At 63.1% G+C, this 23955-nt stretch overlaps 2 protein-coding genes across 2 annotated transcripts; one reads left to right on the forward strand and one right to left on the reverse strand.

Annotated features, from left to right (window-relative positions):
* The first annotated feature begins 1830 nt into the window (after positions 1–1830).
* Positions 1831–6794, forward strand: LOC309884582 (uncharacterized protein C20orf204). The gene is made up of 5 exons (XM_082773671.1): positions 1831–1962; positions 4696–4830; positions 4921–4983; positions 5097–5249; positions 5865–6794. The coding sequence occupies exons 1-5, from the start codon at positions 1960–1962 to the stop codon at positions 5994–5996; spliced, it is 486 nt and encodes a 161-aa protein (XP_082629797.1). The 5' UTR covers positions 1831–1959; the 3' UTR covers positions 5997–6794.
* Positions 6795–11628: 4834 nt separating this feature from the next.
* On the reverse strand, positions 11629–13198 carry LOC309884210 (ammonium transporter Rh type A-like; the record flags this gene model as incomplete). Its single annotated transcript, XM_082772952.1, has 1 exon — positions 11629–13198. One exon carries the CDS (start codon positions 13196–13198, stop codon positions 11831–11833), a length of 1368 nt encoding a protein of 455 aa, XP_082629078.1. The 3' UTR covers positions 11629–11830.
* Between the last annotated feature and the right edge of the window lie 10757 nt (positions 13199–23955).

Genomic DNA, 23955 nt, shown 5'->3' on the forward strand with positions numbered 1-23955 from the left:
TGTGAACTCTTGTCCTTTCCCTTGAGCAGCTGATGGACATGTGTGAAGCTGCACTTTCAATAAGAAGGGTGTAAATCCTGGATGTCCTGTGGGCTTGTAGTTTCCCAAAGGTGAGTGAGATTTGCTCAGGGATCTGTGCCATCGTTGGCATCTGCCCTGAAGGGGGGTCTGATGCGAAGGTGAAATGGGACAAGATTGGAGTCAATCCCTTGTGAAAAGGAGAGGGTGGGCGTGTGGGAAGGGGACGTGGCTCGGCCAGGGTTTTAAGACTGAGCCAAAAGCTGCAGGAGAAAGAAATCAACAGTTCTCAGCGTGGTCAAGTCCTTGTGCCTCTCCCGTGGCTTCTCCCTTTCTTCCATAACGTCACCTCTGGAAGTGCTGGGAGGTGAAAATGGAGCTCCAGTCCTCCTCAGCCCTGCGGTGCCCTCCTCTTGGTGCTCGTGGAGGTGAGGTGGGGAGGATGGCTGGAACCACGGAGGCACGGCTCCTGCTGGAGAAACTCCTGAGCTGTGAGGTGTTTGGGGCATCTCCCTGGAGATAAATGCTGTGTGCTGGTCGGGGTCAGTGTGCTTTCCCTGCCCTTTTCAGGTGGCAGCATCGTATCTAAAGATTTTTGGGGCAATGCCCAAAAACTGAGAAAAGGCAAGGGAGGGACTCGCAGGGGAGATTCTTGTGGCAGGTGAGAGGAGAGGTGGTTTTCCTGGGATGGGCTGAGAGCCCTGGGCCAGGGGACCTGCACCCAACTCCTTTTACCACCTGCTCCTTGCATCTTCAGCCTTCCCTGTCCCGGGGTTTTCAGATTGTTTTCCTTTTCAGAAAAAAAAGCATCATCCATCTCCGAGCCTTTTAGTGCTGGGAGCCGGCTTTGTGTTTCCAAACGGCCGATGGCACCTACCCCATTTAACGAGATATAGAGCTCCGTAAAGAAGTTATATGGGCCCTGTCCTCAGCGGTATGCTCTTGTGTACGCTGAGGTTCCCACTCGCCTGCTCGGACGCCTCCTGCTCACACTTGCCAAGCTGCGAGGAGTCGGCTCCTCGGATCCTTCAGCTTTATTTCACCTCACGCCAGCGGAGCCTCGCGTGTGAGGCTGGCTCTGAACGCATCCTGCGTGAAAGCGGCTGCCCCGGCGAGTCAGGGCTTTGCTTTCCCTGCCTGGGCTTGCGAGCTAAGGGGCGATGTGCCCCTAAAATTCAGAGTGGGGGAGCTGGAGGATTTATTTTGGCTGCGTGCGGGTGTTTGAGCGGCGTCCCCTCACCTTCTCCAGGTGCAGCTACGATGTGACCCAGGGGCAGCAGCAGCCTGTGGATTTAGAATGATGATTAAGTCCTTTAATGAATTAAGGGACTGCTAATAATGAATTAAGGGACTGCTAATAATGAATTAAAGGACTGCTAATAATGAATTAAAGGACTGCTAATCGTGCTCACGGTGCCCTGGGGGTGCATTTTGGTGTATTCCTACAGCACAGCCCTGTGCAGGAGCAGGGCAGCGCCTCCCTCCCGACCTCCGTGGGGCTGAGCCCACGCAGCGCTTTCTCTGCGAGCCCTATTAGGGCCCTTCAAGGAAGAAGGGAGCCTCCTGTACCCTGACCCTCCAGGCACGGCTCCTCGGCACGAGCAGGACGCTGGGTTTGCCTCCTCCACCTCCTCCCCGAGCCCTCAGCTCCTCGCTCCTTTTCCTTTCCCCGGCTTCTCCGCTCGCCCAACGCCTCCTGCTCGTCCCGGGGCTGCCCGGGGGGCTCCATCCTGCGGGTTTGGGGGGCTTCATCCTACGGGAAAACAGCCGGGGCTGGGCCCAGAGGTGCCCCCCCTCGCTGTATGGGGCCGGGCCCGTCCCCTCCCACCGCGGCCCCGCGCGTGGAGCCAAGTTCAAACCGCGAGCCCCAGCGCGGCGGCGGCGGAGCGGGACGCGGCGGGGGGCCAGGCTGTGGGGGCCCCCCGGTGCCTGCGGGGCTCCATGGTGAGTGGGCTGGGGCTGGGGGGAGATGGTCCTGAGCCCCCTTGAAGGATTGGGATTGGGGTTGGGGGGGAGCTGTGGGGATTGGGGTAGGTTTGGGTCTTGGGTTGGGATGGGGTTTGGGAGCTGTCGGGACGCGGTTGGTGTTGGTCTGTCCAGAACGGGGCTCGGAGCAGTGGGGTTAGGGATTAGGATGGGGCTGGTCCGGCCCTAAAGGGGCTCAGAGCGGGTCAGGATGGGAGTAGGGTCAGGATGGGAGCTGGAGCTGGTGGGGATGGAGGTCAGAGCTGGTGGGGAAGGGGCTGGTCTGGCCGGGAGGGCGTGGAAGCGCTCGGGAGGGCTGGGCCGGGGCTTGGACGTGGGGACGGCTGCGTGGCTGGTCCCAAAAGTGTCACTGGTCCCGAGGTGCAGGGTGGCTGCTCTGCAGGCACGGGGTTGTGGCAGGATCCCTTTGGAGAGGAAGGTTTTAGGGGACAGGGATGGGGACAGCCTGGCTGAGAGGACCTGGGGACCTCAGCGCCTTGGAACTGGGGTGGCCGAGCCTCGCGCGGTGCCACCGGGAGCTGCTCTATCTCTGGAGGTGATTTCCCTTATCTGCCGGTGTTTGCAGGAGGATTAGAGCCGGGGAAGGGATTAGCTTTCCTTGCCAGGTGGCTGCAGCCCCGTGGCCGTGCTCCCCAGCTCCTTTTTCCCTGCCAGCCCCAGGGGACGAACCCGACCCCAAATCCAGAGCATCCAGCGCCGTGCCCAACCCAGCCCTCCTGCTGCGGGCACGGGGGTGAGGGGAGCTGGGCTGACCCCAAATCAGCCGCACACCTCATTTTCCCCCATCCTGGGACCTTCCCCCATCCTGCAGGAGGGGAGCAGAGCACGGATTTGGGTTCCTGGGCTTTATCTCCCCTTTATCTCCGGTCCCCCTGCTCTTTATGGGGGCGGTGGAAGCGCCCACGGCACCCTCCTGCCTCCTGCCCCGGTGCCTCTCCGAGCTTTTCAGCTGCTTGCTGAGCTTCCTCCCGTGCTGGGGGCTGAGATCCCGGTGCCATCAGCTGCCTGGAAATGCTGCCGAGGGTGTGCTTGCTCCTGGAATTCGGTCCCAGTTGTTCAACAAAGCGCTGCGGGGAACTCGGCTTCCCTGGCTCGGTGCTCTGAGCAAAGCTGCGTGGCCACGGGCTTCCCGAGAGCAACCCTTAGACTTTGGACGGGGTGTCCCCTTCTCCTTCGTGTCCCCGAGGAGTTCTGTGCTGAATCACCCCTCGGCCAGCTTTGTTTTTGCTCTTCCCCAGCCCTGGGGATGGAGCCCAGCGCCAGAATCCTGCGAGGTGGGCACGGGTTGGGAGCGCTGGAGGACTCCCAGTGGGATTTGCACCACTTCCATGGGGATTTGCTTGTTTTCTTGTGCCTGTGCCTGCTCCAGGGTGATGCCCCTGGGTTCACAGCCTGGCATCGTGCTGGGTTTGCTGCAGGGTGTTGATATTCCCGTCCTGCTGAGCCTCAGGAGCAGGAGGGTGGGGAGAGGTTTCCTCGCCCTTTGGAGCCAGGACCAGCCTTTAATTGAGCAGGGAGCAGACGCAGGCTTTGCAAACAAACCCCCAGGCTTCCACCACGGGGCAGGACGGGTGGCATCTGCCTGGCCTTGGGGACCATCTGGTGCTCCTGAGCCAAAAGCCAAGCCCGAGAGCCAGATATTTGGGATGGCAACAAACCCACCCAGGTGTGAGCTGCGCCTTGGGGCGGAGAGCTCAGAGATCCAGAAAGGAGAGGGGGGAGCAAAGCCCTAACCCAGAGATGAAATCCCTCCCGTGGCTGGAAGCTGTGAAACCAGCAGCCACCAGCCCTTGCCACCAGCTTTTTCCTTCCCGTGCGCACTCCGGCTGCGCACAGCAGCTGCTTTTGGAGGGTGCTGAGCTGCTTGCTGCCTGCCCAGACCTGATGCTTGGAGTTGCAGGGGGAAAAGGTGGAGGGAGTTGGACTTCCACGGCCAACAGGAGCTGATAGAAATGCCCGGTGCCAGCCTGGAGCCCAGCACCGTGCCATCTCGCAGCGGTGTGCCGGGGAGGAGAGCTGCTGGGCTTCTTTCCCGGCAGCTGCAGCGTGCGTGGGGCTTCCCATCCTCTTCCCCTCCTCACCCCGCTGCCGGGTGCTCAAATATCCCCGCTCCCGGTCACCTGAGGCTGCTCTGGCTCCTCTCCAAAGCGCCTGAACTCAGCCCTCGGAGAGGGTCCGGGCACCCCCGCCCAGCGCTGCCAAGCTCGGATGTCAGCTTTGGGGTTTTCCCTGCTCCGCCGGGGCTGCCGGGAAGCTTTGGGGTTGGGAGGCTGCGGGGCCGTGTGGGGGCTTGGAGAAATGCTGAGCGGCTGTCCCGGGGCTGCGTCCTTGCCTTGGGGTTTGTGGAATTGCAGGGGGCACCTTCCCAAAGGGGGCCTGAAGCTTGGAGCTGTGTTGGGGAAGCGGGCGGCTGCGAGCCCCCTGCCCCTCTCCAAAGGGCAGAGCGGGTCTCGGGCAGCTCCCTTTGATCTTTGGTGCTCGACAGCCCGGATTTGGGGAGCCGGGGAGAGCCCCCGGGGTCCCCACTGGGGGGTGCCACCCCCAGGACCCAGCTGCTCGCCCTCCTGCTGCATCCCCAGGGGCAGCTCCGCCTGATGCCCATGGCGAGGAGCTGAAAGCAGATCCCTGACCCTCCCTGCATCCCCTTTTGTGTCCCATCCCCGGCTGACGCTGAGCCCTTTCCCTGCACAGATTCTCCCCAGGGCCCTTTCCTGCGCTGTGCTGCTGCTCCTGCTCCTCGCCGTGCTGGGCCGGGGCAAGAGGTGCAGCATCGCCAGGATCCTGCGGCAGTACCGCGCCGTCATCTTCCACGAGATCCAGAACCTGGTGAGCAAGAAGGGTGCTGGCGGGCTGCTTTAGGCTGCCCGACGGCTCTCCTTGCTTTCTCTCCCTCGTTATTTTATTTTCTTTCTGCAGAAAAACCTGAGCGGCTCGGCGGAGAGGAGCAGCCGGGCAGGGCTGGCTTGCCGCTCGGACAAGGTGAGCACCCGGGGCTGGGGATTTGTGCCACCTGAGCCCCCCCAAGGAGCTGTCGAGCCCTCTCCCCGCTCGGGGCTGCTCTCCCCTTTCTCTTTCCCCCCCCCCCCCCAAAGGACCAGAAGATCCTGCTGGCCATCTACAACATCAGCATGTCCCTGCGGGACGTGGCGGGCGGCACCCTGCGTGGCCCCGAGGAGGTGGCGGTGTGGAAGGTGGCCAGGAACACCGAGTTCGTGCTGAGGGAGAACTGCAGGAGAATCGGCAAGGTGGGAGCCCTGCCCCTTCCCAGTCTCCCCAGTAGCTCCCAGTTTCCTGGCCGTGTGCTGGGAGCCGTGGCGAGAGTCGTTCTGCTCCCCTTGCCCAGTTGCTCCTGGGCCAGAACTGGGATTTATCCCCAGGGCACCAGTCTGGGTGTCCCCAGGGCTCCGCTGGGGAATTGCTGGGGAAACCCCAGCCTGGAGGCTCTCCTGCCCAGACAACTCATTAACCAAGCAACTCATTAACCAATTAAGCAGCGGGGAAGCCCCCGGGATGGCACTGGTGCGACTGGGGGCATCTCCCTGCCATGGTGGGGAAACCACCTGGGGTTAACCCTTCCTGGCTGCGGGCTGGGGGGGGCTGGAAAACCACTTCTGCCCCACACGTGGACGTGCCATGGGGTGTCCGGGGTGAGTGCTGCAGGCTGGGGGGGGGTCCCCAAATCTCCTGCAGCCCCGGGGACCCCACCTGTCCATAGGGCACCTCCTCGCTGCGGGTGGTTTGGGCAGCCTGCAGCTCCAACCCCGATGCGCACGGGGTCTGCGCCCTCCCCTGGGGCTCAGCATTTTGGGGTTGACTCCCTGCTGGGGCTATTTCTCACCCCTTCGGCACCCCGACAGCAGAGCCCACCCCGCGCCCCGGCGCAGCCCCGCGGGAGGAGGAAGCAGCTGAAGGAGATCTCCAGGAGGGCGCAGAGGCTGGCGACGTGCTGGGAGAAGCTCTACGCCCTGCACGGCCCCCGCCGGGGCTCCTAGGGGTCCCCTCACCTCCTCCCCGCTCCGCTTTCGTGGCTGACGCCGCCTGGTTTTTGGGACCTGGGGGAAATTCAACCCCGAAGTCAGCCACAGAGGTACCAGGGGGTGCCTGGATTTAATTCATGTTCTTGTTTCGAGTGGTACCCCCGGGACTGGCCCCGGTGCACGGGGTGGGGGCTGGAGGGGGGCTGCAGCCGCCAGCTGGACAGCCCCGAGCTGGGGGAAGAAGAAGGGGAAGCCCAGAAAAAAAAAGAGAAGAGAGAGACCCTGATTTCTGTGATGCTCCTGCCCCTGCATCACCTGCTGCTTTTTTTTTTGGGGGGGGACAATGGCTCTTTTGTGTTTTTTTTTGGACCGAAAAAGGACAAACGGGGCCATGGGGCTGAGGTTTCTGCTGGCACTGGACTTCTACGCACCCATGGGTGCCCGTAAGGTGCCTGTAGGGTGCCGGGGTGAGCTGCTGCCCTGAAAACACTGAGACACCCCCCCCAAGACTGCTCTGGCTGCTTGGAGCAGCGGGGCTGGGGAGGGGGGGAGCCAAAAATAAATCCCCTCCTTCCCTCGCAGCCTCCTTGGCTGCTTTCTCTGCTGCCTTGCCTTGTTTTTGGGGGTCTCACAGTGCTCCTGGGGGACCTTTTGGGGTCCCATCCTGCCCCCCCTTTTCTCGGTGGGGGTGCTCGGTGCTGTGCGCCCTGCCTCAGTTTCCCCATCCCCGCTCCCGGCTGCGGCGCGGACACGAGGTGGCAGCAGCGGGCTAAAAAAAAACATTCCCCGGCCCCAAAACGCTTTGGGTTCCCCCCCCCCTTTGTGTCCCTTTCCCTCTGTGTCCCCCCCAATCCCCGGGGCTGCGGGTGGCCCGGCCGGGGGGGTCCCCTCCGTGCGCACGGCAGGGGCTGGGGGCGCTTTGCTGGGGGCTTCGCGGGGGCTGCAGGCGGTTCTGTGCCACGGGGGGAGGGAAAATTGGGGAGAGAAAAGGGGATTTAGGGGCTGTGCCCCCCGCCCTGCCTCTGGGGTTGGAGCGGAGCCGGGGGGCTGCGTGGCTGGGGGGTGGGAGAGGGGTCCCTGGGCACGCTGCTGGCCCCGGTTTAATGGGAAGGGAGCAGGGTTTTTGCTTCGGGGGCACAAATCGGGCCTTGCTTTTTGGGGGTGGCGCTGGGTGGCGAGCAGGATCCGGCCCTGGGAGATGCTGTCCCAGCCTGGCAGGAGACAGGGTGACGCCAAGCCCTGCTTGTCCCCCGGTGCCACGCTCCTCCCCAGCCCGGTGCTGGCCTGGGCCCCTTCCTCCCAGCCCCATCCTCCTCCTCCTCGGGTGGTCCCCGGGGGGCTCGGGGAAGGGACTCCCGCAGAGCCCCCCAGCTCGCTGCGCCCAGGCCCTGCCTTGTTTTGCTCGTGCCCTTTTTGCTGCCTCCCTGGGCGGCTTTGCGCTGGGATTTTCTTTTTTTTTTCTTTTTTTCTTTTTTTCCCCTCTTATTCCCCCCCCTTTCCTTGTTTTCCTAAACAAAAGATCAAATGCGGACAGTGGTTTTAATCAGGTTGAAGAGAGGAAAGAGGATAAATAACGATAATAATTAAAAAAAAACAAAAACCATCCCAACCCAACCGCCCCCACGCGTAACGACACCCCGCCAACCCTCCCAAAATAACCCTGCGCCCCCTGCTCCGCGCGGGTGCCCACCAGCGTGACACAGACCCCCCGAACGAGCAATTTTCCTGTTTTTTCTTCCTTTTTTTTTGGATGATGGGTTGCAGCCGGGGCTGGGACCACTTTTTTTTATTTCTCCCCAAGGATGGGGCTGGGGGTCCCGCTGGGGGCGTTGCTGCCGCCCTGGCCGTGCTGTGCAAACAGGACCGTGTCTCGGGTGATTCTCTGCCATTTCTGCATCAAGGCTGGAGCAAAGGGACCCCCCCCCCGATCTCTCAGCACATTCCCAGATAAAACAGAGCCGTAACCAGCCCCTTTCCTAGCAGCGAGGAGCTGGAAATCACCCCCGGGGGTACCCGGCCCCTGCTGCAGGGGATGGGTGCAGCTGCTCCGGCTGCTTGTGCAGGCTGGGAAAGGGGATTTGTGCCTGGTGCTGGTGGTTTTGCAGCATTTTCCTGGTTTGGGGTGGTGGCAGGAGGTGAGCTGTGGTGCCTGTGGCCGTGGCAGCACACGCAGGGGGTGTTTTGTTGGGGTGTTTGTGAGCTTGCCGCGCTCTCCGGTGGCTGGGGGGGGGGGGGGGAGAGGGAGCCCGGTGCGGCGGCAGGAATGAGTGCATGGAAAGGAAGGAAAGAGTGAAGGAAGAGGCTAAAGGGAGGGAGGGGAAAAGCGAGGTCGAAGCTTCGGTGGAATCACAGCAAAACAGCCGGAAAAAGGAAACGGGCCTGAAAAGTCAAATAAAAATAGCAGCGAGGCAAACCCAAGTGTGCAGCACATGGGAGTGAGCGCATTTCCTTCGAGGGCAGCGCCACACGCTCCCGGCTGCTCCGGGGGGGCTGCTCTGATGTGGCTCCAGCAGCCGCCACCGAGCTGCCTCCCTCCTTTCCTCCTTCCCTCCCTCCTTCCCTCTTTCCCTCCGGCCTCCGCGGCCGCCCCGCGCGGTGCCAGGCGCTGGGCATCCCGTGGGCACCTCGCCAGCTCCCACCTCGCTCCGGGCAGGCGGACGCACGGCGAGGAGCCCGGAACACATCCCCACATCCCCACAGCACCCCCCCCCAGATTTGGGATGCAAGAAAAGGGTGCTGCACCCCACTTTTGGGGGGCTGCGCCTCGTGCCGTGCGCGTTTTGCTGCGTCCTCGCGCGCGCGCGTGCCGCGCTCCCGCCCGCCGTGCCGCAGGTGTGTGCGTGCCCGGGGCTGTTGGCTCTGATCGCCTTGCCAGATGCGTCCGACAGCCCCACAAACAGCGCGGCCACGGCTTCCTCCCCTCGCCTCTTGTTTTGCAATCAGCGCCCGGGGGATCGGGGTCAGGGCCGCGGGGACGGGGTGCTCCTCGAGCCCGGAGCGCAGCGCGCTGCAGCACGGACCTGGCCGCGGGCTGAGCTGGGAGAGGGGAAAAAAAAACCAAGAACACACACAAAAAAACACAAAAAACAGCATCACCCAGGACAAGGGGGAAAAAACAAACCAGCATCACCCAGGACGGTGGCTGTCGTGCTCCTGCGGAGCCGATGAGGGGGGCGCTTTTCGCCCCTGCCCCTTCGCAGTGCCACGTCCCAGCGAAACGCGGCTGTCCCTGGGATGGAGCAGAGCTCTCCTCATCCTAGCACCAGCAGCCACCTCGCTGGCAATCGGGAAACCCGCGCCCTGCTTCGGTCCTCGTCTGCGTTATGACCCAATCTGGGGTTTGGGGGGGTCGAGGCTGGGGGTGCCGGCCCCTCGCAGCCCCCGAGCGCGGGCACAGAGCGAGCGCTGGGGGCACTGGCACACGCAGGCTGTGTCTGAGTGAGAAGAAGAGCGTTTTGTTCTCTCCCATCTCCCTGCAGCATCGTAAAGCTGTTGAAAGCCCAGATTTACGGTGTGATAAACGCTAGGGGCTCTGGTTAATATTTTACTGCTCCATCCTTTGGAGAGCGGCTGTTTTGGAGGAGCAGGGAGAGCTGGGCTCGGGGCGGCACACCCAGCGGCATCTCTGCCCGGCTCCAGCTGGAGGACAGCCGGTCCCGGGGGACGGGGACAGTTGGGAATGGGGCCGCACGGAGCCGTGCCACGGCCCAGGTGGGTCCTGGCTCCCCCAGCCGTGAGATGCCAGGATCCTGAGCCCAGGTCCTGCACGGAGGCTGCGGGCTGGAGGTGCGGGACGTGCGGTGCTGTGACGAGCAGAGCCCCGGCGAGCCCTCGAGGGAGCAGCGTGCTGGAAACACTGACAAATATCACCGGGGTCCCGCAGGGGGGAAGGGCAGCTCCCCCCCCCTCCAAGCCCCAGCTTCCCAGCCTCTTGCTGGTTTCGGAGGCATCTGCCGACCAGATTGTGCCACTGCGTGCCCGTGCGAGGATGTGCCACCAAGCAGCGGGGTGTGCCCGGGCCCAGCTCCGGATGCTCCCCTCCTTGTGCCCCCCAGCCCGTGGCCCCACTGCCAGCTCCCCGGCACGCTGCTACAGCCCCATGGGTGCCGGGGCCGTGCTGCTGGAGCAGCGCCCGCGGTGCTGGGTGGCTCTGCAGGAGGCTGAATCCTCGCAGGGAAGGGTTGGGTGACGCTGGGAAGCAGCTCAGGGCTGGGGGCATCCCGGGGGGAGCCTTGGCAAGGGGGCTGGGTGGCCCAAAGCACGCGAAACCCTGAGTATGGAGAGGAGAAGGGGGGCTCTGCACCACCGTGCAGCCGTCTGTGCGATGGGAGAGGGGTCTGCAGCCTCGGGGCCGGGTGTGCGTGCGCACAGCTCCGTGTGCCGGCACAATTCCTCCCCATGGCAGCTCCCCGAGGGTGCCAGCACCCTCCTCGATGCCCTGATGGAGCCGGAGCCACGCGGTGCAGCCAGCAGGCCCCAGAACACTAGGAAGAGAGCAGCACCAGCATACCGGGCTCAGCAGGAACCCTGTCTCACCCCAAAACAAGCAGCAGCCCACCCGGGCCCCCGTGGCACCGTGGCTCTGCAGGACGGCGCTGGCTCCGGCGGCTCTTGACGCCCAGCGGGAGCCGGATGGGGGGCGAGGGGCCCGGCTGCCCCCTTCTCCCCTCCGTGCCCTCGCCACGGGCACCTCCACGGGGCCGGCGATGCCAGTGGGATGCCGGTGGGATGCCGTGGTTGGGCTCGGGGCCTCGCTGCCTCCCGCCGCCCCCCAGCCCCGCTGCTCGGCCCGCGGCACCCTCCGCCGGGGCCCATTGTTCTGCCGCGCCGGGCTGCGGGGCAGGATTCCTTTGTCAGAGCTGAACAATATTTTATTCTAACAATTAACCAAACACGCCCGGGCTCCCGAGCCTGTTTGTGATTATTGGAGGACGAATTCCCCAGCCTCGCTCTTGGTGTCGGCTCCGCCTGGGGCCGCGCCAGGCAGAGGGGATCCAGCCCCGCCGAGCCCGGCTCCGTGCGCGAAGGCCACCGTGCCCACAGCCCCCGTCCCTGCAGCGGGTGGCGGGGGGCTTTTGGGCCCCCTCGGCCCTCTCAGGAGCCCCTGAGCATCTCCAGCGTTGTCTGTGTGGCAGCGGAGCAGGGGCGCGGTGACTCACGGAGCCGGGGGGCTCTGAATCACGGCGCTCTCCGGGCAGGATGTGGCCCCACGCTCGCAGCTTGGTGCCTGTGAGCCTCTGGTTTTGTCCTCAGTGGGGTGGCAGCAGCTCGTTCCCTGCCACGTGGGACAGGGCTGCTGCTTTTCCTCGGGGTCCCCAAACTCCTCTGGCCCCCTCGCTGCCTTCCTGCTCTCCCAGTCCTGGTTTTGGGGCAGGGAAAGGTGCTGTGGGGTGCGGGTGCTCCGTGCGTCCTGGCTCTCTGAGCCCCTCTCCATGCTCAGGCCTCATTGTGGTGAAAAAGGGAGGTTTCTGCAGCAATTCGCCACGTAGTCCTGGCAGAGGTTAGATTGTCCAGTGCAGCACAGGTGATAAAATCTCTTAAAAAGTCCCTTGCTTGTGGTCATTTCCTCTCCACCCCGTTGCTGTTCCCAGCCAGGAGCGACGCGGCGGAGGAGCCCGAGGCAGCAGGGGGATGTTTGCCATCCCAGGCCAGCACCCAGGGGCGAGCCATCCGGGGAGATAAACCCTGAGAATGTTTTTTTTCGTGGCTGTGGAGACGGACGGTCAGCTCCTGGGGTTTCCAGGCGCGGAGGAAGGGAGCTGCAGCCTCGGGGTGGGAGGATATTGAAGGGGCGCACGCTGCAGCACTGCCTTGGCGCTGAGTGTTTGGCACGAGAGGGCACCGGGTGCCTAAACCTGCTCCTTCAGGGCCACCTCCTCGGCTGTGTCCCCCATCCCTGGGCTCTCAGCCTGCTCCTGGATCCTGAAATTCAGTGAATCCTCGAAGCACAGCGGCTCGGGCGGCGGGGCCAGGCAGGGCAGGCGCAACACGGCACCGGTGAGCATCCCGCTGAGCAGCGAGCCTCCAAGGGCCACAGCCAGCCCTGCCACTTGCCACAGCGCCTGCCTGCCACCACCGCAGCCCCACGGATCCCCCGCCACCCCGCTGCCATCGACGTGGGACAGCTGGCACCTCTTGGTGTCCTTGGAGGCCACCAGGACGGCCACGGCGCTCGCCACCGCGCCGAGGATGCCCGGCAAGCCGTGGAGGTTGTGGATGCCGCACTGGTCGTGCAGCGCCAGCTTCCTCGCCAGGAATGGGGTGAGGAATCGGAAGCCGAGCAGGCAGACGAGCGAGGAGAGGCTGCCCAGGGCCAGGGAGGCCGCCGGTGTGATGGGCACGTCGGCCAGAGCACCGATGGCCACCCCTCCGGCCAGGCTGCCGTTCTGCAGGTGGCCCGGGCTGAGCTTGCCACCGCTCTCCAGCAGGCTGGAGGCCACCACGGTGGTGACAGCGCCGGCGCTGAGGGCTAGGAAAGTGTTCAGGATGGCCCGGTGCTGGGCATCGCCCGGTTGGCACGGGGCGGCCACGAAACTGGGCCAGAAAACCCAGAGGATGAGCGTCCCCACCAAGGCCAGGAGGTCGGATCGGGGCGTCGGGGTCTCCTTGGGATGCGCCGGCTGCCTCTCCGTCCCGAACAGAGCCTTGGACACGCCGAGGCCGAAATAGCAGGCGAAGACGTGGATGGTGATGGTGCCCCCCACGTCGCGGACGCCCAGCTGGGTGCCGACGAGCCACTCGCTCGCGAGGTAGACGGGGACCTCGCAGAAAGCCACGGCGAGGAGCTGGCAGGGGCTCGTCCTGCCCAGGACGGCCCCGACCGAGATGAGGACGGTGACGGCGGCGAACTCGGCGGCGAGGACGTCGTGGAGGCCCAGGCGGAGCCGGCCGTGGCGCACGCCCTGCAGCAGCAGCGCCCACTGCGTGGAGACGTTGAGCAGGAGGAAATTGTGGGCGAGGGCGCTGAGCCCGTAGCGGGGCAGGAAGGCCAGCAGGAGCCCCAGCCCCACCGCCAGCATCACCTGGATGTCCTGGAAGAGGGGGAAGAGGCCGGGGAGGTGCTCAGCAGCCCGGGTGCCATCCTCTGCCTGCGTGGCCGCGGCCGAGGGCTCATCGTAGGTGGCGAAGAGGGCGAAGAAAAGCAGCAGGGCGCCCTGGAAGAGCCCCAGGGAGAGGGGCAGGAGGCGGCGGGCGCTGGCGGGGGGCGGCGTGGCCATCCTCGGATGTGGCAGGAGGGGACGGTGACCGCCGTGCCGCGGTGCAGGGGGTGGCACAGGAAGGGACGGTGACCACGGGGCAGGGGACGGCAGCCCGGCCGCGCCGGGAGAGCTCACGGGGTGAGCCGTGCTCTGCTGCTATCTCAGGGGTTTTATGGCCAGGGTTAATTTTTAACCGAGGAAGAGGGCTGATGTGCCACAAGGAGAGACTTTTATCCCCCCCCTTCTCTCCTCCTTCAAAGCAATGCTCAGACGTCGCCCGTGCGCTCTTGCTTGGCCACCATAAAAAACGGGCGCGAGGCTTTTAGGAGTTTGAAAAGAGAGAGGAAAAGAGGAAAAGCCTGCTGGGGGGCGGCGGAGGAACCCGCGGGGCCGACAGCACTGCTGGAAATGAGGGGGGCACCACGGCGTGCGCCCACTTCCCCCCCTCTCCAGCCCCTGCGCCCACAACGGGACCTCTCCAAACCCCACAGCCACGGCTTGGAGCTGTGCAGAGCCCCCGGGGATGGGGCCGGGGAGGGTCCCACGGGTGCTCGGTGCCACAGCAGGGGTGGGGGCCCACTCGGGCACGCTGCAGGAGGTGGGTGAGCTCTGCCAAGGCTCCCGCGCTGCCTCCGGCCGGCCGGGGACGGCTCCCGGCCCATCGCAACCCAAGGCAGCGCCATGCGTGGCTTGGGGATGATGTGCGCTCTGCTCGGCAACTGCCCGGCCTCCGCAAAGCCCCATAAAGCTCCGAAATCAGGCCGAAAAGATCATTTTCTCACAGGTTTGTGTTGGCTTGAATGGCTGGAAATTCATTAACAATTAGCGCGCGAGAAAAACAAAGCCCAGAGCAGCCAAGCAGCTACCCCGAAGTTTCTGGGTTGCTGTTTAATGTGACATTTTGCCAGTGAATGTCTGGAAAAAAAATATGAGAACCACAAGAACAAAAGGCAGAAGGGTTGGTAAATATTTGTTCCAGAGAGAAGATATTTTTGTGCTGTCCCTGATCTCAACACCCCTGCCGCGGGCGCTGGCTCCACGCCGCTCTTCGTCATTGTTACTGGAGGATGAGGCAGGCGAGGGCGCAAAATGGGAAACAATTGTTGAATAATCTGCGCGAGGCTCCTTTGCCAAACCCTCCCCTGCCATTTTTCAACAGCAAGATGCTGGAAATCAGGGCAACGTATAGGAGGAGGAGGTGCTTTGAAGGAAGCGCCGCCGGGCCTTGCGTTGGGGTTGCATCGTGCCGAGCCGCCTCTCTCCATAAAGAGGGGCAAAGAAAAACCCTGAAGGGTTTTTTTTGGGGTGGGACCTGGGGATGCTTCATCAAGCAGAGGCCTCCGTGCTTGTCCCTGCCATGTGGGCAGAGCAGGAGAATGCCACCACGGGGTCCCCAGGGACACACGGGGCTGGGGTCCCCGTTGGGCTCGCTCTGGTGTCCCCAAATGCCGGTGGGGGACGCGGTGGGGCCGGGAAGCACAGCGGGATGCTCTCGCCCACCTCCCCCCAGCAAACACGGGCTGAGCTCCCACCCCACAGCCCCATCCTGCTCTGGTGGGCCACAGGGGATGCCTCATCCTCCCCCACCCCCTGCTGATGCAAAAAGGGGAAAGAAAGGCAATTTCAGCACTGCTGACCCCATTGCATTACATCCCGGGTGTGTGCCGTACCCATCGCATGCCACATCAGCCCTCCAGCGGGATTTTTCAATGGGATGGCTCGACACAGAGAAAAGCTCGACCCAGAGAAAAGCTCGTTAGCTCCTCGTGTTTAAGATAAATCCTGGTCCCTGGCTGGAGCTGCTGGCCGTGGTGGCGCGGTGGCCTCGGCTCGCTGCTGCCCGCTGCCCCTAGCCAGGAACCGTGGGGTTTGGTGTGGGGTTTCCAATGGAAGCACCTTGGTTCAGGTCTTTTTTTGGGGCAGGGCTGAATAAAACGCTGATGGGAAAAGCTGCACAGAAGGAAAGCGGGGTTTGAACGGGTATTTAGAAAGGGGAGAGTTGTAAAGGTTTGGGAATCGCAGCAAAGAGCCTTTTGGGAGGGGTGTGCTGCAGGAAAAAACCATCTCCAGAGCATCTTAGTGCTGCCGAAGCACCACGGTGTGGGGAGATTTGAGAGGAAAAGCCCTTCTGGATCCAGCCGGTGCCCATGGCAAGTTTTGGAGATGCGGGGTTGGCACAGGCGGCTGTGCCGGGTCCATAAACACCGTGAGGGTGCACCCGGGGAACACGGCACGGGGTCAGGCTGCCGGGCTGCGTGCCCGGAGCTGGTTGGGGAGGTGACAGCTCCTTATCTCCATCTGTGGCTGATAGGGAACTGCAGGCTCAGCGGGGTGGAGCTGGCAGGCGCTGGAGCCGGTGCCCGCCCTGGGGCCGGTGGGTCAGGGTGCTGCGCCCTTGGGTGCGTGCCCTTTTCCTCCTGGAAACCTTACCCCGGCGGCGTCTGGGGATTTGGGATGTGCACGTGGGTTCCCAGAGGGGCAAAAACCAAGGGCAGCCACCAACAAGCTCCTTTGCCGAGCCGTTTGGTACCCCAGCACCTCTGTTGGCAGGCGGGATGTTCTTTTTAGCCTTCCAAAAGCAGACGAGGGCGAAGAGCAGCGCTGCCCGGCTGCCCGCCCCCCCCGGGCCAAGGACCCCAGCGCACGGAGCGAGGGACCCCGGCGGGGTGCAGGTTAAAGAATAACCTTTATGGCCCCCATAAAGGAAGGTCGAAGTTCCAGGAGGTCAGCGGGGAAGGCGAAAGTCCCCCTGCCCCATGGCACCCCCGGCCCCGCGGAGCAAAGGGGGGGGGAAATGATTAACTTGGGGGAACTGGGTGCGCCCGTGGGATGGGGTGGGGAAAGTTTGGTCCCTCCAGGAACCCTCCGCGGGCACCGGGGAGTTTTTTTTTTTCTTCGGCACCAAAGGAGCAGGGCCTGGGGACGGAGGAAGCATCTGGAGAGGGCCGGGGCGGCGGGGAGGGGACCATTGAATTCCACCCCCCACGTCCCCCTTTCACTGTGTGGGCAGTTGTTTTATGGCAGGAGGGCTGGGGAACCATTTTAGCATGATCCACGCTGAGACTGCTCGAGGAGTTCCCTGCTGAGGGCTGGATACAAAGAAAAGCTGAATTAACTGCGGGTCATATAAGGCAACAGGATCTGACAGATCCGAGCCAATATATGCTGGCAACAGCCAGTCCATGGCACTGTGAGAAAACACTCCTGCAAATTTAACAAATCCCTATGGTCTAGAAAGTCATGTACAAGAAATTACTAATGAAGGGATCTAGTCATATCTGGATTTCCAGACGTTGGTCATACTCCCACCGCATTTTGCAGGCCATATAAGTACATGGATCTGAATCCAGGGCGCTGGAGACCAGGAGAGGATTGTTCCAACCGTCTTGCCTGACCCTCCTGCGTCACACCGCGTCCTGCGCCCGAGCCCAGCGCTGCCGGCGAGGCTCAGCCGGGAGGGGATGCTCAGCCCAGCCGTGCCGTGCCGTGCCGTGCCGTGCCGGGCGGTGGCGGCCGGATCCTGCAGCTGCCTGGAGGAGCCCCAAGGGGTTGGGAACCTTGATGGTAGCGGGGAGGTTGGGATCGGGTCCCCTCCTGCCCCGTGGTGATGCTCCGGTGCCCGGGGATGGGTGCTGGGGACCCCTCTGCTTAGGCAGGAGGGAGAGGGGGCTCCGGCTTCATCTCCACGGGGCTGCCAGAGGGTTCCCAGCCGAGGCACAGCACGGAGGGGAAGAGCTACTGGTCCCCCCTTATTTCCCAAATTGTTGTCAGCCCTCTCCCCACGGGCACCCCGAAAGCCCCGTTCCCTAAAAACCTTCGCCACCCAGCTCCCCGCTCCCTCCCCATCCATCCCCGAGCCCCCGTAGCTCCTCCACAAGCACACAAACACACGCCTGTTTTCTAACCCGTCCCTTTTATTATATTTCCCCCCCCCCTCTTCTCAATTCCATCCCGGCGATGCCGCCGGCGGCCGCGAGCCGTTAAAAAGCCCCCGGATGGTTCTGACCCACGGAGCCCCGGCGCTCGCGGGGCGGCTGCCGGAGCCGGGCAGGTGGCCAGTTCCCCCCCCCAAAAAAACAAAAAAACCTCCCCCTTCCTTGAACCCCCGGCGAGCGGGGGCTCTGCCCGGGGACAAAAAGGCACAGACGTCACACCCGCATCACGCGGCCCGAGTGGCCTTCTCCATCTTGTTAGCACATTGTGTAACACAACATGTGGAGGCGCTGGGACCGCACACACATGCGCTCCCCAACAGCCCAACGAGGGGGGAAAAAATTAAAAAAAAAAAAAAAAGAAAAAGAGAGAGAGAGAGAGAAAGAAGAGAAAAAAAAAAAAAAAAAAAAGGAAGCAATTTAAGCTTTGAATCTTTCTCTTTAAAATGTTCTCATGGCTTCATTAGAATTTGCAGCCACAGAGGCTTTGAAGACCCTGGTATAAGGAGTGAAACATCTGGAAAAATTAGGATTAATGAAAACATAATTCCCAAGACTAAAGGAAAGATTAATCCTGCGTTACCACTTGTGTGTTCCACAGCTTTTCCCCAGCTCGTAACGCTGAACTTATTAAATCGCCTTGAGCTGAGTTTTCCTTTTTCTCTCTCCCTCCCCTATTGAGCCGAATGGAAGCGACTGATGCCAAATGTAACGATAACCAACTGTGCCGAGCAGCGCGTGTGCGAGCGCGCCGCCCGCCCCGCTCCACTCCGCTCCCAGGTGGGCGCCCGTGGCCGGCAACCGGGGGTCCCGGGGGGGGGTCCGAGCCGAGGGGCCGGGGGGCTCGGAGAGGGGCGATGGGCGCTGCGCCCGGCTGGGCTGCACCTGCTCCGCTCCCCGCAGGATCGGGGCCGGCGTGCCGGCGAGACAAGGGGGATGTTGGCGAGTTAAGGGCCGAATTTGGGGGTGAAATACCCCGTTTCAAAAAGCTGGGCTCTCCCCCCGAGGTGCTGGTGCTGGGGAGGGCGGCGTTTTTGCCAGGCTGGCTGCGGGAGGGCAGCGCCGTGCCGTGTAGCCCTGCGCCGTGCCGTGCCCGCGTTGGCACCGCCGCTCTCTGCTGCGGCACTGGCCGCGTTTTGTCGCCGCTGGGGCGAGGCTTTGAGCTCGGCGTTGAGCAATGCGAGCCCCGTGCCAGCTCGCTCCGTGGGCGCTGCTTCTCCGCGCGGGGCTCCTGCAAGCGCGGCCACCCCGCGGGGAGGCCCGGCCGCAGCAGGGCTGGGGCACGCTGCAGGGCTCAGCCCCCACCACGTTGAACCCTGCTCAAGCCCCTGCAAAGCCCTCGGAAGGGTTGGCCAAGAGGATTTGGGGCTGCTCCGGAGCTCGGCTCAGTCGTGTTGGGGCTTTGCACATGGAGGGACCGGCTGGGGAAGCTGCCCTTGGGTGGAAAACCCTTTGGCCCTGTAAGATCCTGCAGCAAATTCCTATTTATTCAGGGTCCTAGTGTGATCTGCAGGCAGCAGGGAGGTGGTGGTGTTTCTGGGGGTCATGTCAAAGGTTTGTCCCTTGCTGTGGGCCTGGGCACGGCACAGGAGCTCCCTGGAATCGGCCGCCTGCTGCTCCAGGTCCCTTCTTTGTCGCTGCAAAGCCCGGCGAAGCAGACGCTAACTCACCGAAAAAAAAAAAAGCCTGCGAGCAGGGTCAGTGCAGTTCTCTCCCCAAATTAAACACCAGTACATATGTCTATATAGTGGTGTTTATTTAGAATAATAAAAGGAGGCAGATTTCACTTCATTACGCCTTAATCCGTCCCACGTTTGGCGCGGGGGAAGGCCGGGCAGCGCGAGCCCCGCGCCGAGGCCAGCTGCTCCGCAGAGCCGCTCTGGCGAGCAGCTTGTGCAGCCCGTGAGGTAGCAGGAGCCGGCTACCAGCTGCTCTGCCTGGCTGCTGATAGCCCCCCGGGTGGCTCCACGGGGACGGGGATGCTCCGAGGACTCATCTGGCCCCGAGGGCTGGAGGAGCAGCGGGTGCTGGGAACGGTGTGCGGGGCGCAGCGCGTCCTCTTTGGATGTCCCCGCTGGGGTTTGGGTGGCACCTCGCCCTCTGGGTTCCCCCCAGGACCTCTGTTTGCCATCAGCTCGTGGAGAAGCAAGATTTGGTGGTCCTTGGGGGAGCCTGGCGGGGATGTGCGTGCGGGGCTGCAGCCTCCACGGGCCATAGTTGCATTTGTGCCATGCGCGAGGGAAAAGGGCACGTCCGCCCCACGCATGGGGCGCAGGAGGGGGCAGCGCACTCTGACCCTATCCTGCAGGGTCCTGGTGTAGGGAAAGGCTCCCAGGACAGACAGAACGGACAGGACAGGACAGGATGGACAGGATGGAGAGGACAGCCTGCGAGATGCATGACAGATCAGTGCCCACACAGCATCCTCCCTGCAGCACCACGAGGGTGACAACCGGGGCTGCTTCGGGGTTCTGCTCCCTCCTTCCCACGCCGCCGCCTCGCTCGGCGCTCCCGGTTGTTTTGCAGAGAGGAAATCTGCAACCTTGCTCTTTTTTTTTTTTATTTTTTTTTCTGTTTTTCAGTGCATGTGTGCGATGGCGGGGCCCAGCTGGGGGTGGCGGCGGTGCCGGCGGGCGCCAGGTGCCGGCGGCGCGGGGCGGGAGGTGCCCGGCGCTGTGGGGACAATGCCGGCGGCGGCCCGCGGCGCTCGAGTCCGCATTGTGTGAGCGAGGAGGAGATGGATGAAGGTCACATCCTGCCCCCTCTTCCCATGCCCGGCACCAGGAAAAAGCTGCGCTTTGTAAATACGAAAATAAACAACAAACTCTTCCCCCCATTTACCACCTTTCCCCCCAACCCCTCCCCCAAAAATACACCACAACAACAGCCCCGGCGGTATCGGAGCCACCTGCTCGGGGAAGTGATTTTTCATATAGGCAGGAAGCGGGGGTCTAATTAAATCTCGGGTCAAGAGCATAAAGGGAGAAAGAAGTTTATTTACAAGCCCTCGAGCGCAGCCGGAGGGGCGGGAGGGGGCTGCAGGGGTGCACACACCTCTGGCTGCGCGTCGGAGTTTCGGTGTGCCCGGGAGGGAGCGGCGGTGTTTTGGCACCGCACGGGGGTGGCAGGGAGAGCCGGGCACCGAGGGTGGGCTGGGGGCAGAGAGGAGGAGGAGGAGGAGGGATGAAGGCAGCGGTGGGGACCCTCTGCCTGCTCCTCGTGCCGCGGTGGCAGAGGGCAGCTCTCTCGGAGCGGGAGGGCGCAGAGTCCCCACTGCCCCCTTCCCCTGCGTGTGGAAAACCATCCCGGCCAGACCTACAAGAGCGTCTCCAGCCCTCAGCGAGATCATATGAGGTTTCTGTTTCACAAGAAGGAGGATGGCATTTCCATTGTGCTCGCTGGGGATGTGTTGCAATGTGCAGCCGCTTCCATTCTTTGTCTTCCTCCACGCAGAGGAGGAGTCTCAGCCTCTTCCAGAGTGACCCATCACACCCTTCCCCCCCACAGCCGCGAAATTCGGCTCCGCTGCCCTCGGCAGCCCTCGGCACGGGGCGAGCGGCCCTGGTGTCCCCGTGTCCTCGTGGGGTGGCACCTCCACCCGTGCCTGGGCATCTCCTCTGCCACCGACGCTCTCAGTCTCCAAAAATGCCCCCGCCAACGCCCCTCAGTGGGTTTGGGGACACGCGGTGATAGCGGTGCCATGTCGTGTGCCACTCGCACTCTCCAGGGTGCCCCAGCTGCAGAGCCGCTGCTTAATTTTCACAATAAATTAATGAACCGGGGCCTGACTCCACCAAAGACCCAGCATTGAGCTGGGGATGGCTGCAGCTCCCCCAGCTCCCCCAGCACCTTGCTGCCTCCCGGCCCACTTTTGGGAACCGCTGTGGGAACATCATCTTTGGGCAGCCCAAAGCCCTTTTCTATTCCCCAGCCAGGCTCTGTGTGCTGAAAGCGAGTCACTAACGGGACATTATGACGAAAAATAATTCAGAAACAGGCAAGCACCAGCTGGAGGGGCTAGAAAGGAGCAAACGGGTTGGGGGTGCTGGTGCATCGCCATCGGGATCCTTCTGCAACCACCATGGGGACACAGGAGCCTCACCGATTGCACCCAAAACCTGCTCCAAGGGCACCCATTGCAGATCCAGGAGCAGGGATCCCACTGTCCCCATCCCTCCCCGTGCCGGGGACGTCCCCTCCTTGCCACTAGCACCCCGCCACCGCTCGCGGTGCCACGGGACGAGGACGCAGCCCCGGCCCCGGTGCCGGCCGCGGGCCTCGCTCCAGCTGGGCGCTGTTTTGTAAGGACTCCTGGGCCTCTGCGGCGCAGAGATAAGCCCAAGAATTCGCCGGCCGTTCCAAATATCCTGTCCGCTTCCGCCCACCGTCCTCGCGGCCGCTCCAGCCCGTTTGTCTCATTTCCGCAGCCGCACGCTGGGGAGAGCTTCCTGTTTTCCCCCGGCCCCGGGGCGGGCGGGAGGAAGGGCAGGACAATGGGCGCAGGCTGAGATGGGGACGGGGACACGGGGGACACGGGGGATGCGGGGACCAAGCCCTGGGTGCCTGGCAGGGGGCCGCCTTGGGGTTTTCCTTGGTGGCCCCGGGTGGGCGCAGGAGGGGGGTGGGCGCGCCGCTGCGCCCTGCGAGGGGAGAGGCTGGGCTCTGCGGGGTGAGCTGAGATTGCAGATGGGTTTCCTTGCCTTTTTTTTTCTGTAATTGTTGTAAATCAAGCCAGAGTCAACTCTCCAGAGCTCCCCCTTTGCACCCCAGTGGGTAACAGCACTGCTGGGGGGTGAGGACAGACGTCACCCCCGGTGCGGGCACGCCGGGGCTGGGAGCAGCACCGCGGGATGTGGGGGACAAGGGGGGGGACCCTGCCCTCCACGTGGGGACAAAGCCACCGCCAGGCACTTCTCGGGGTCCCTCCAGGAAAACCACACGTCCCGCCACAACACCCAGGGCTGCATTCCCCAAAACCACAGCGCTGAAGGGCTGCAGCCCTACAGGGGCTGCGACGTGAGGGGGGGTGAGGTGCTGGCACCCAGCGTGGAGGGTCCCTGCTCCCAAACCCCACCCGTGGGAAAACGGGGATGTGCTGGTGGGCTCTGCTCCCTGCCAGCACCATCCGGGGAGGGGGGCAGCTCCTGGGCACCCCCATCCCCGCGGGCACCTCGGGTTTGGGGCCGGGGGCTGCGGTGGGGTGGGGAGAAGGGTTTTCCTCCGGTGCGTCCGCCCGGCTCGCGGGCCGAGTGTGAGTGTTTACCCGCAGCCTTTCTCATCGCTTGCAGCATGGCAGGAGTTATTCAAAGGCGGGCGGAAGCGAGCGCAGCAACTGAAACAACAATGAAAAGGAAACGGAGCTCGAAAAATTCTCCGTTCATAAATCAGCTGAACTGCAGGTGATCCCTGGGCAGGGGCGAGCCAAGGAAAAGAGGCGGCTGGAAGCGGCCGGGCAGAACGTCCCCGCCAGCAGGGATGGGGAATTTGGGATGGGGGGCGACAGGCAGGGTGCCCCCGGGTGGCTTTGGGTGGCGGGGATTGTCGTGCCCGTGTCCCTGGGGCTGTCAGCCTCGGGTGCAGGGCCAGGAGAGGTGCAGGAACCGGGGGAGGTTTTGTGGTGCGTGAGCGAAGCCGGGTGCGAGAGGCGAAACCATCCCGGGTGGGGCCGCTTTCCGCAGTGGGGCTGGCATCACACGCACACGAGCCACCAAGCCCGGGGAAATGCAAAGAGCTGCAGCCAGCAGAGACCAGCTCGGGGCAGAGAATCTGTGTGCAGCTGTGCCACGGCCCGTGGAGGCTGGGAGATGAGGTTATTGGGGTGCTCGAGGGGTGCAGAGCCAGGGGACCCCACAGCCTCACCGGGGTGAGCCCGGACCACAGCTGGGATTGCCCTGGGAGCAACCCTGTGTTACCCTCACCTCCTCTGCACCCCTGCTGCCTTTTGGGGACCAGCACGTCTCTTCTGAAGCATAAACCCAGCAGGATCCAGGCGAGCGTGGCACCGAGCCGGGAGATGCCAGGGTTAACAGGAGGCGATTGCGGGCTCTCAGCGGCCCCGGCTCCTTGCTGGGATCTCATAAAGGCCTTTTCCTCCTTAGGAATTGGAGCTGCTGGCTTGGGATGGGCTCTGCTGCGCGCTGGCAGCATCCCACGGAGCTGGCATGGCGAGGAAACAGCTCTGCCTGAGCTGGGTCCCACGTCTCCAAAACCTGGGTGTCCCTCTCCATGTCCCCCCGGGGTCGTAGTGGGTTTTGTCACTGCTTTGCCAGCCCGGGGTCCCCACCTCATCCATCACCCTCACGTTGCTTCTCCAGGCTTTTTAGCCCCGTGGATTGAGCGAGGATATTGTAGCCGCTCCCCAAACACTGCTGTGAGCCAAGACCCAACCTCAGGGATGCCAAAAAGGGGCTGGCGCCTCCGGACCCGCACCCATGGGGCACCCGAGGGTGGGCAGACGGCCCCAGGACCAGCCCGGTGGCAGCAGGCTGAGTCCTACATCGGTGCTAATGGGATTTTTCCTGTGCTGGAGGAAAGGACTTGATCATGTTCCCTGCACTGGGAAAGGCAGACGGGATCGCTTCTCCGTGTCTACCGCTATCGTCTCCCCCTTCCTTGATTTCCCTGTCATCTTGTCTTTCAGCAGAGCTAGAAAACCAGGAGACCACCATAAATAAATCCTGTGTCTTTAAGCAGTTTTGTACAGTACAAGAAAACGCACTCGTTGAATTACAGCTTTTTAATCAAATACATGTAACCATGTCACTTAAAGTGCTCGCGAAAAGCAAAAAAAAAAAAAAAAAAAAAAAAAAAGAGAGAAGCAAAAAAAAAAAAAAAAAAGAGAGA

The sequence above is a fragment of the Aythya marila genome, assembly GCF_965140915.1.
Source record: "Aythya marila genome assembly, chromosome: 16".
Classification (NCBI taxonomy): Eukaryota; Metazoa; Chordata; class Aves; order Anseriformes; family Anatidae; genus Aythya; species Aythya marila.

What these genes read in the sequence shown, in the direction of transcription:
- LOC309884582 (XM_082773671.1), top strand. An exon ending in TCCACGAGATCCAGAACCTG is followed by an intron (nt 4,831 to 4,920) that starts GTGAGCAAGAAG and finishes TTCTTTCTGCAG; the next exon opens with AAAAACCTGAGCGGCTCGGC. An exon ending in TGGCTTGCCGCTCGGACAAG is followed by an intron (nt 4,984 to 5,096) that starts GTGAGCACCCGG and finishes CCCCCCCCAAAG; the next exon opens with GACCAGAAGATCCTGCTGGC.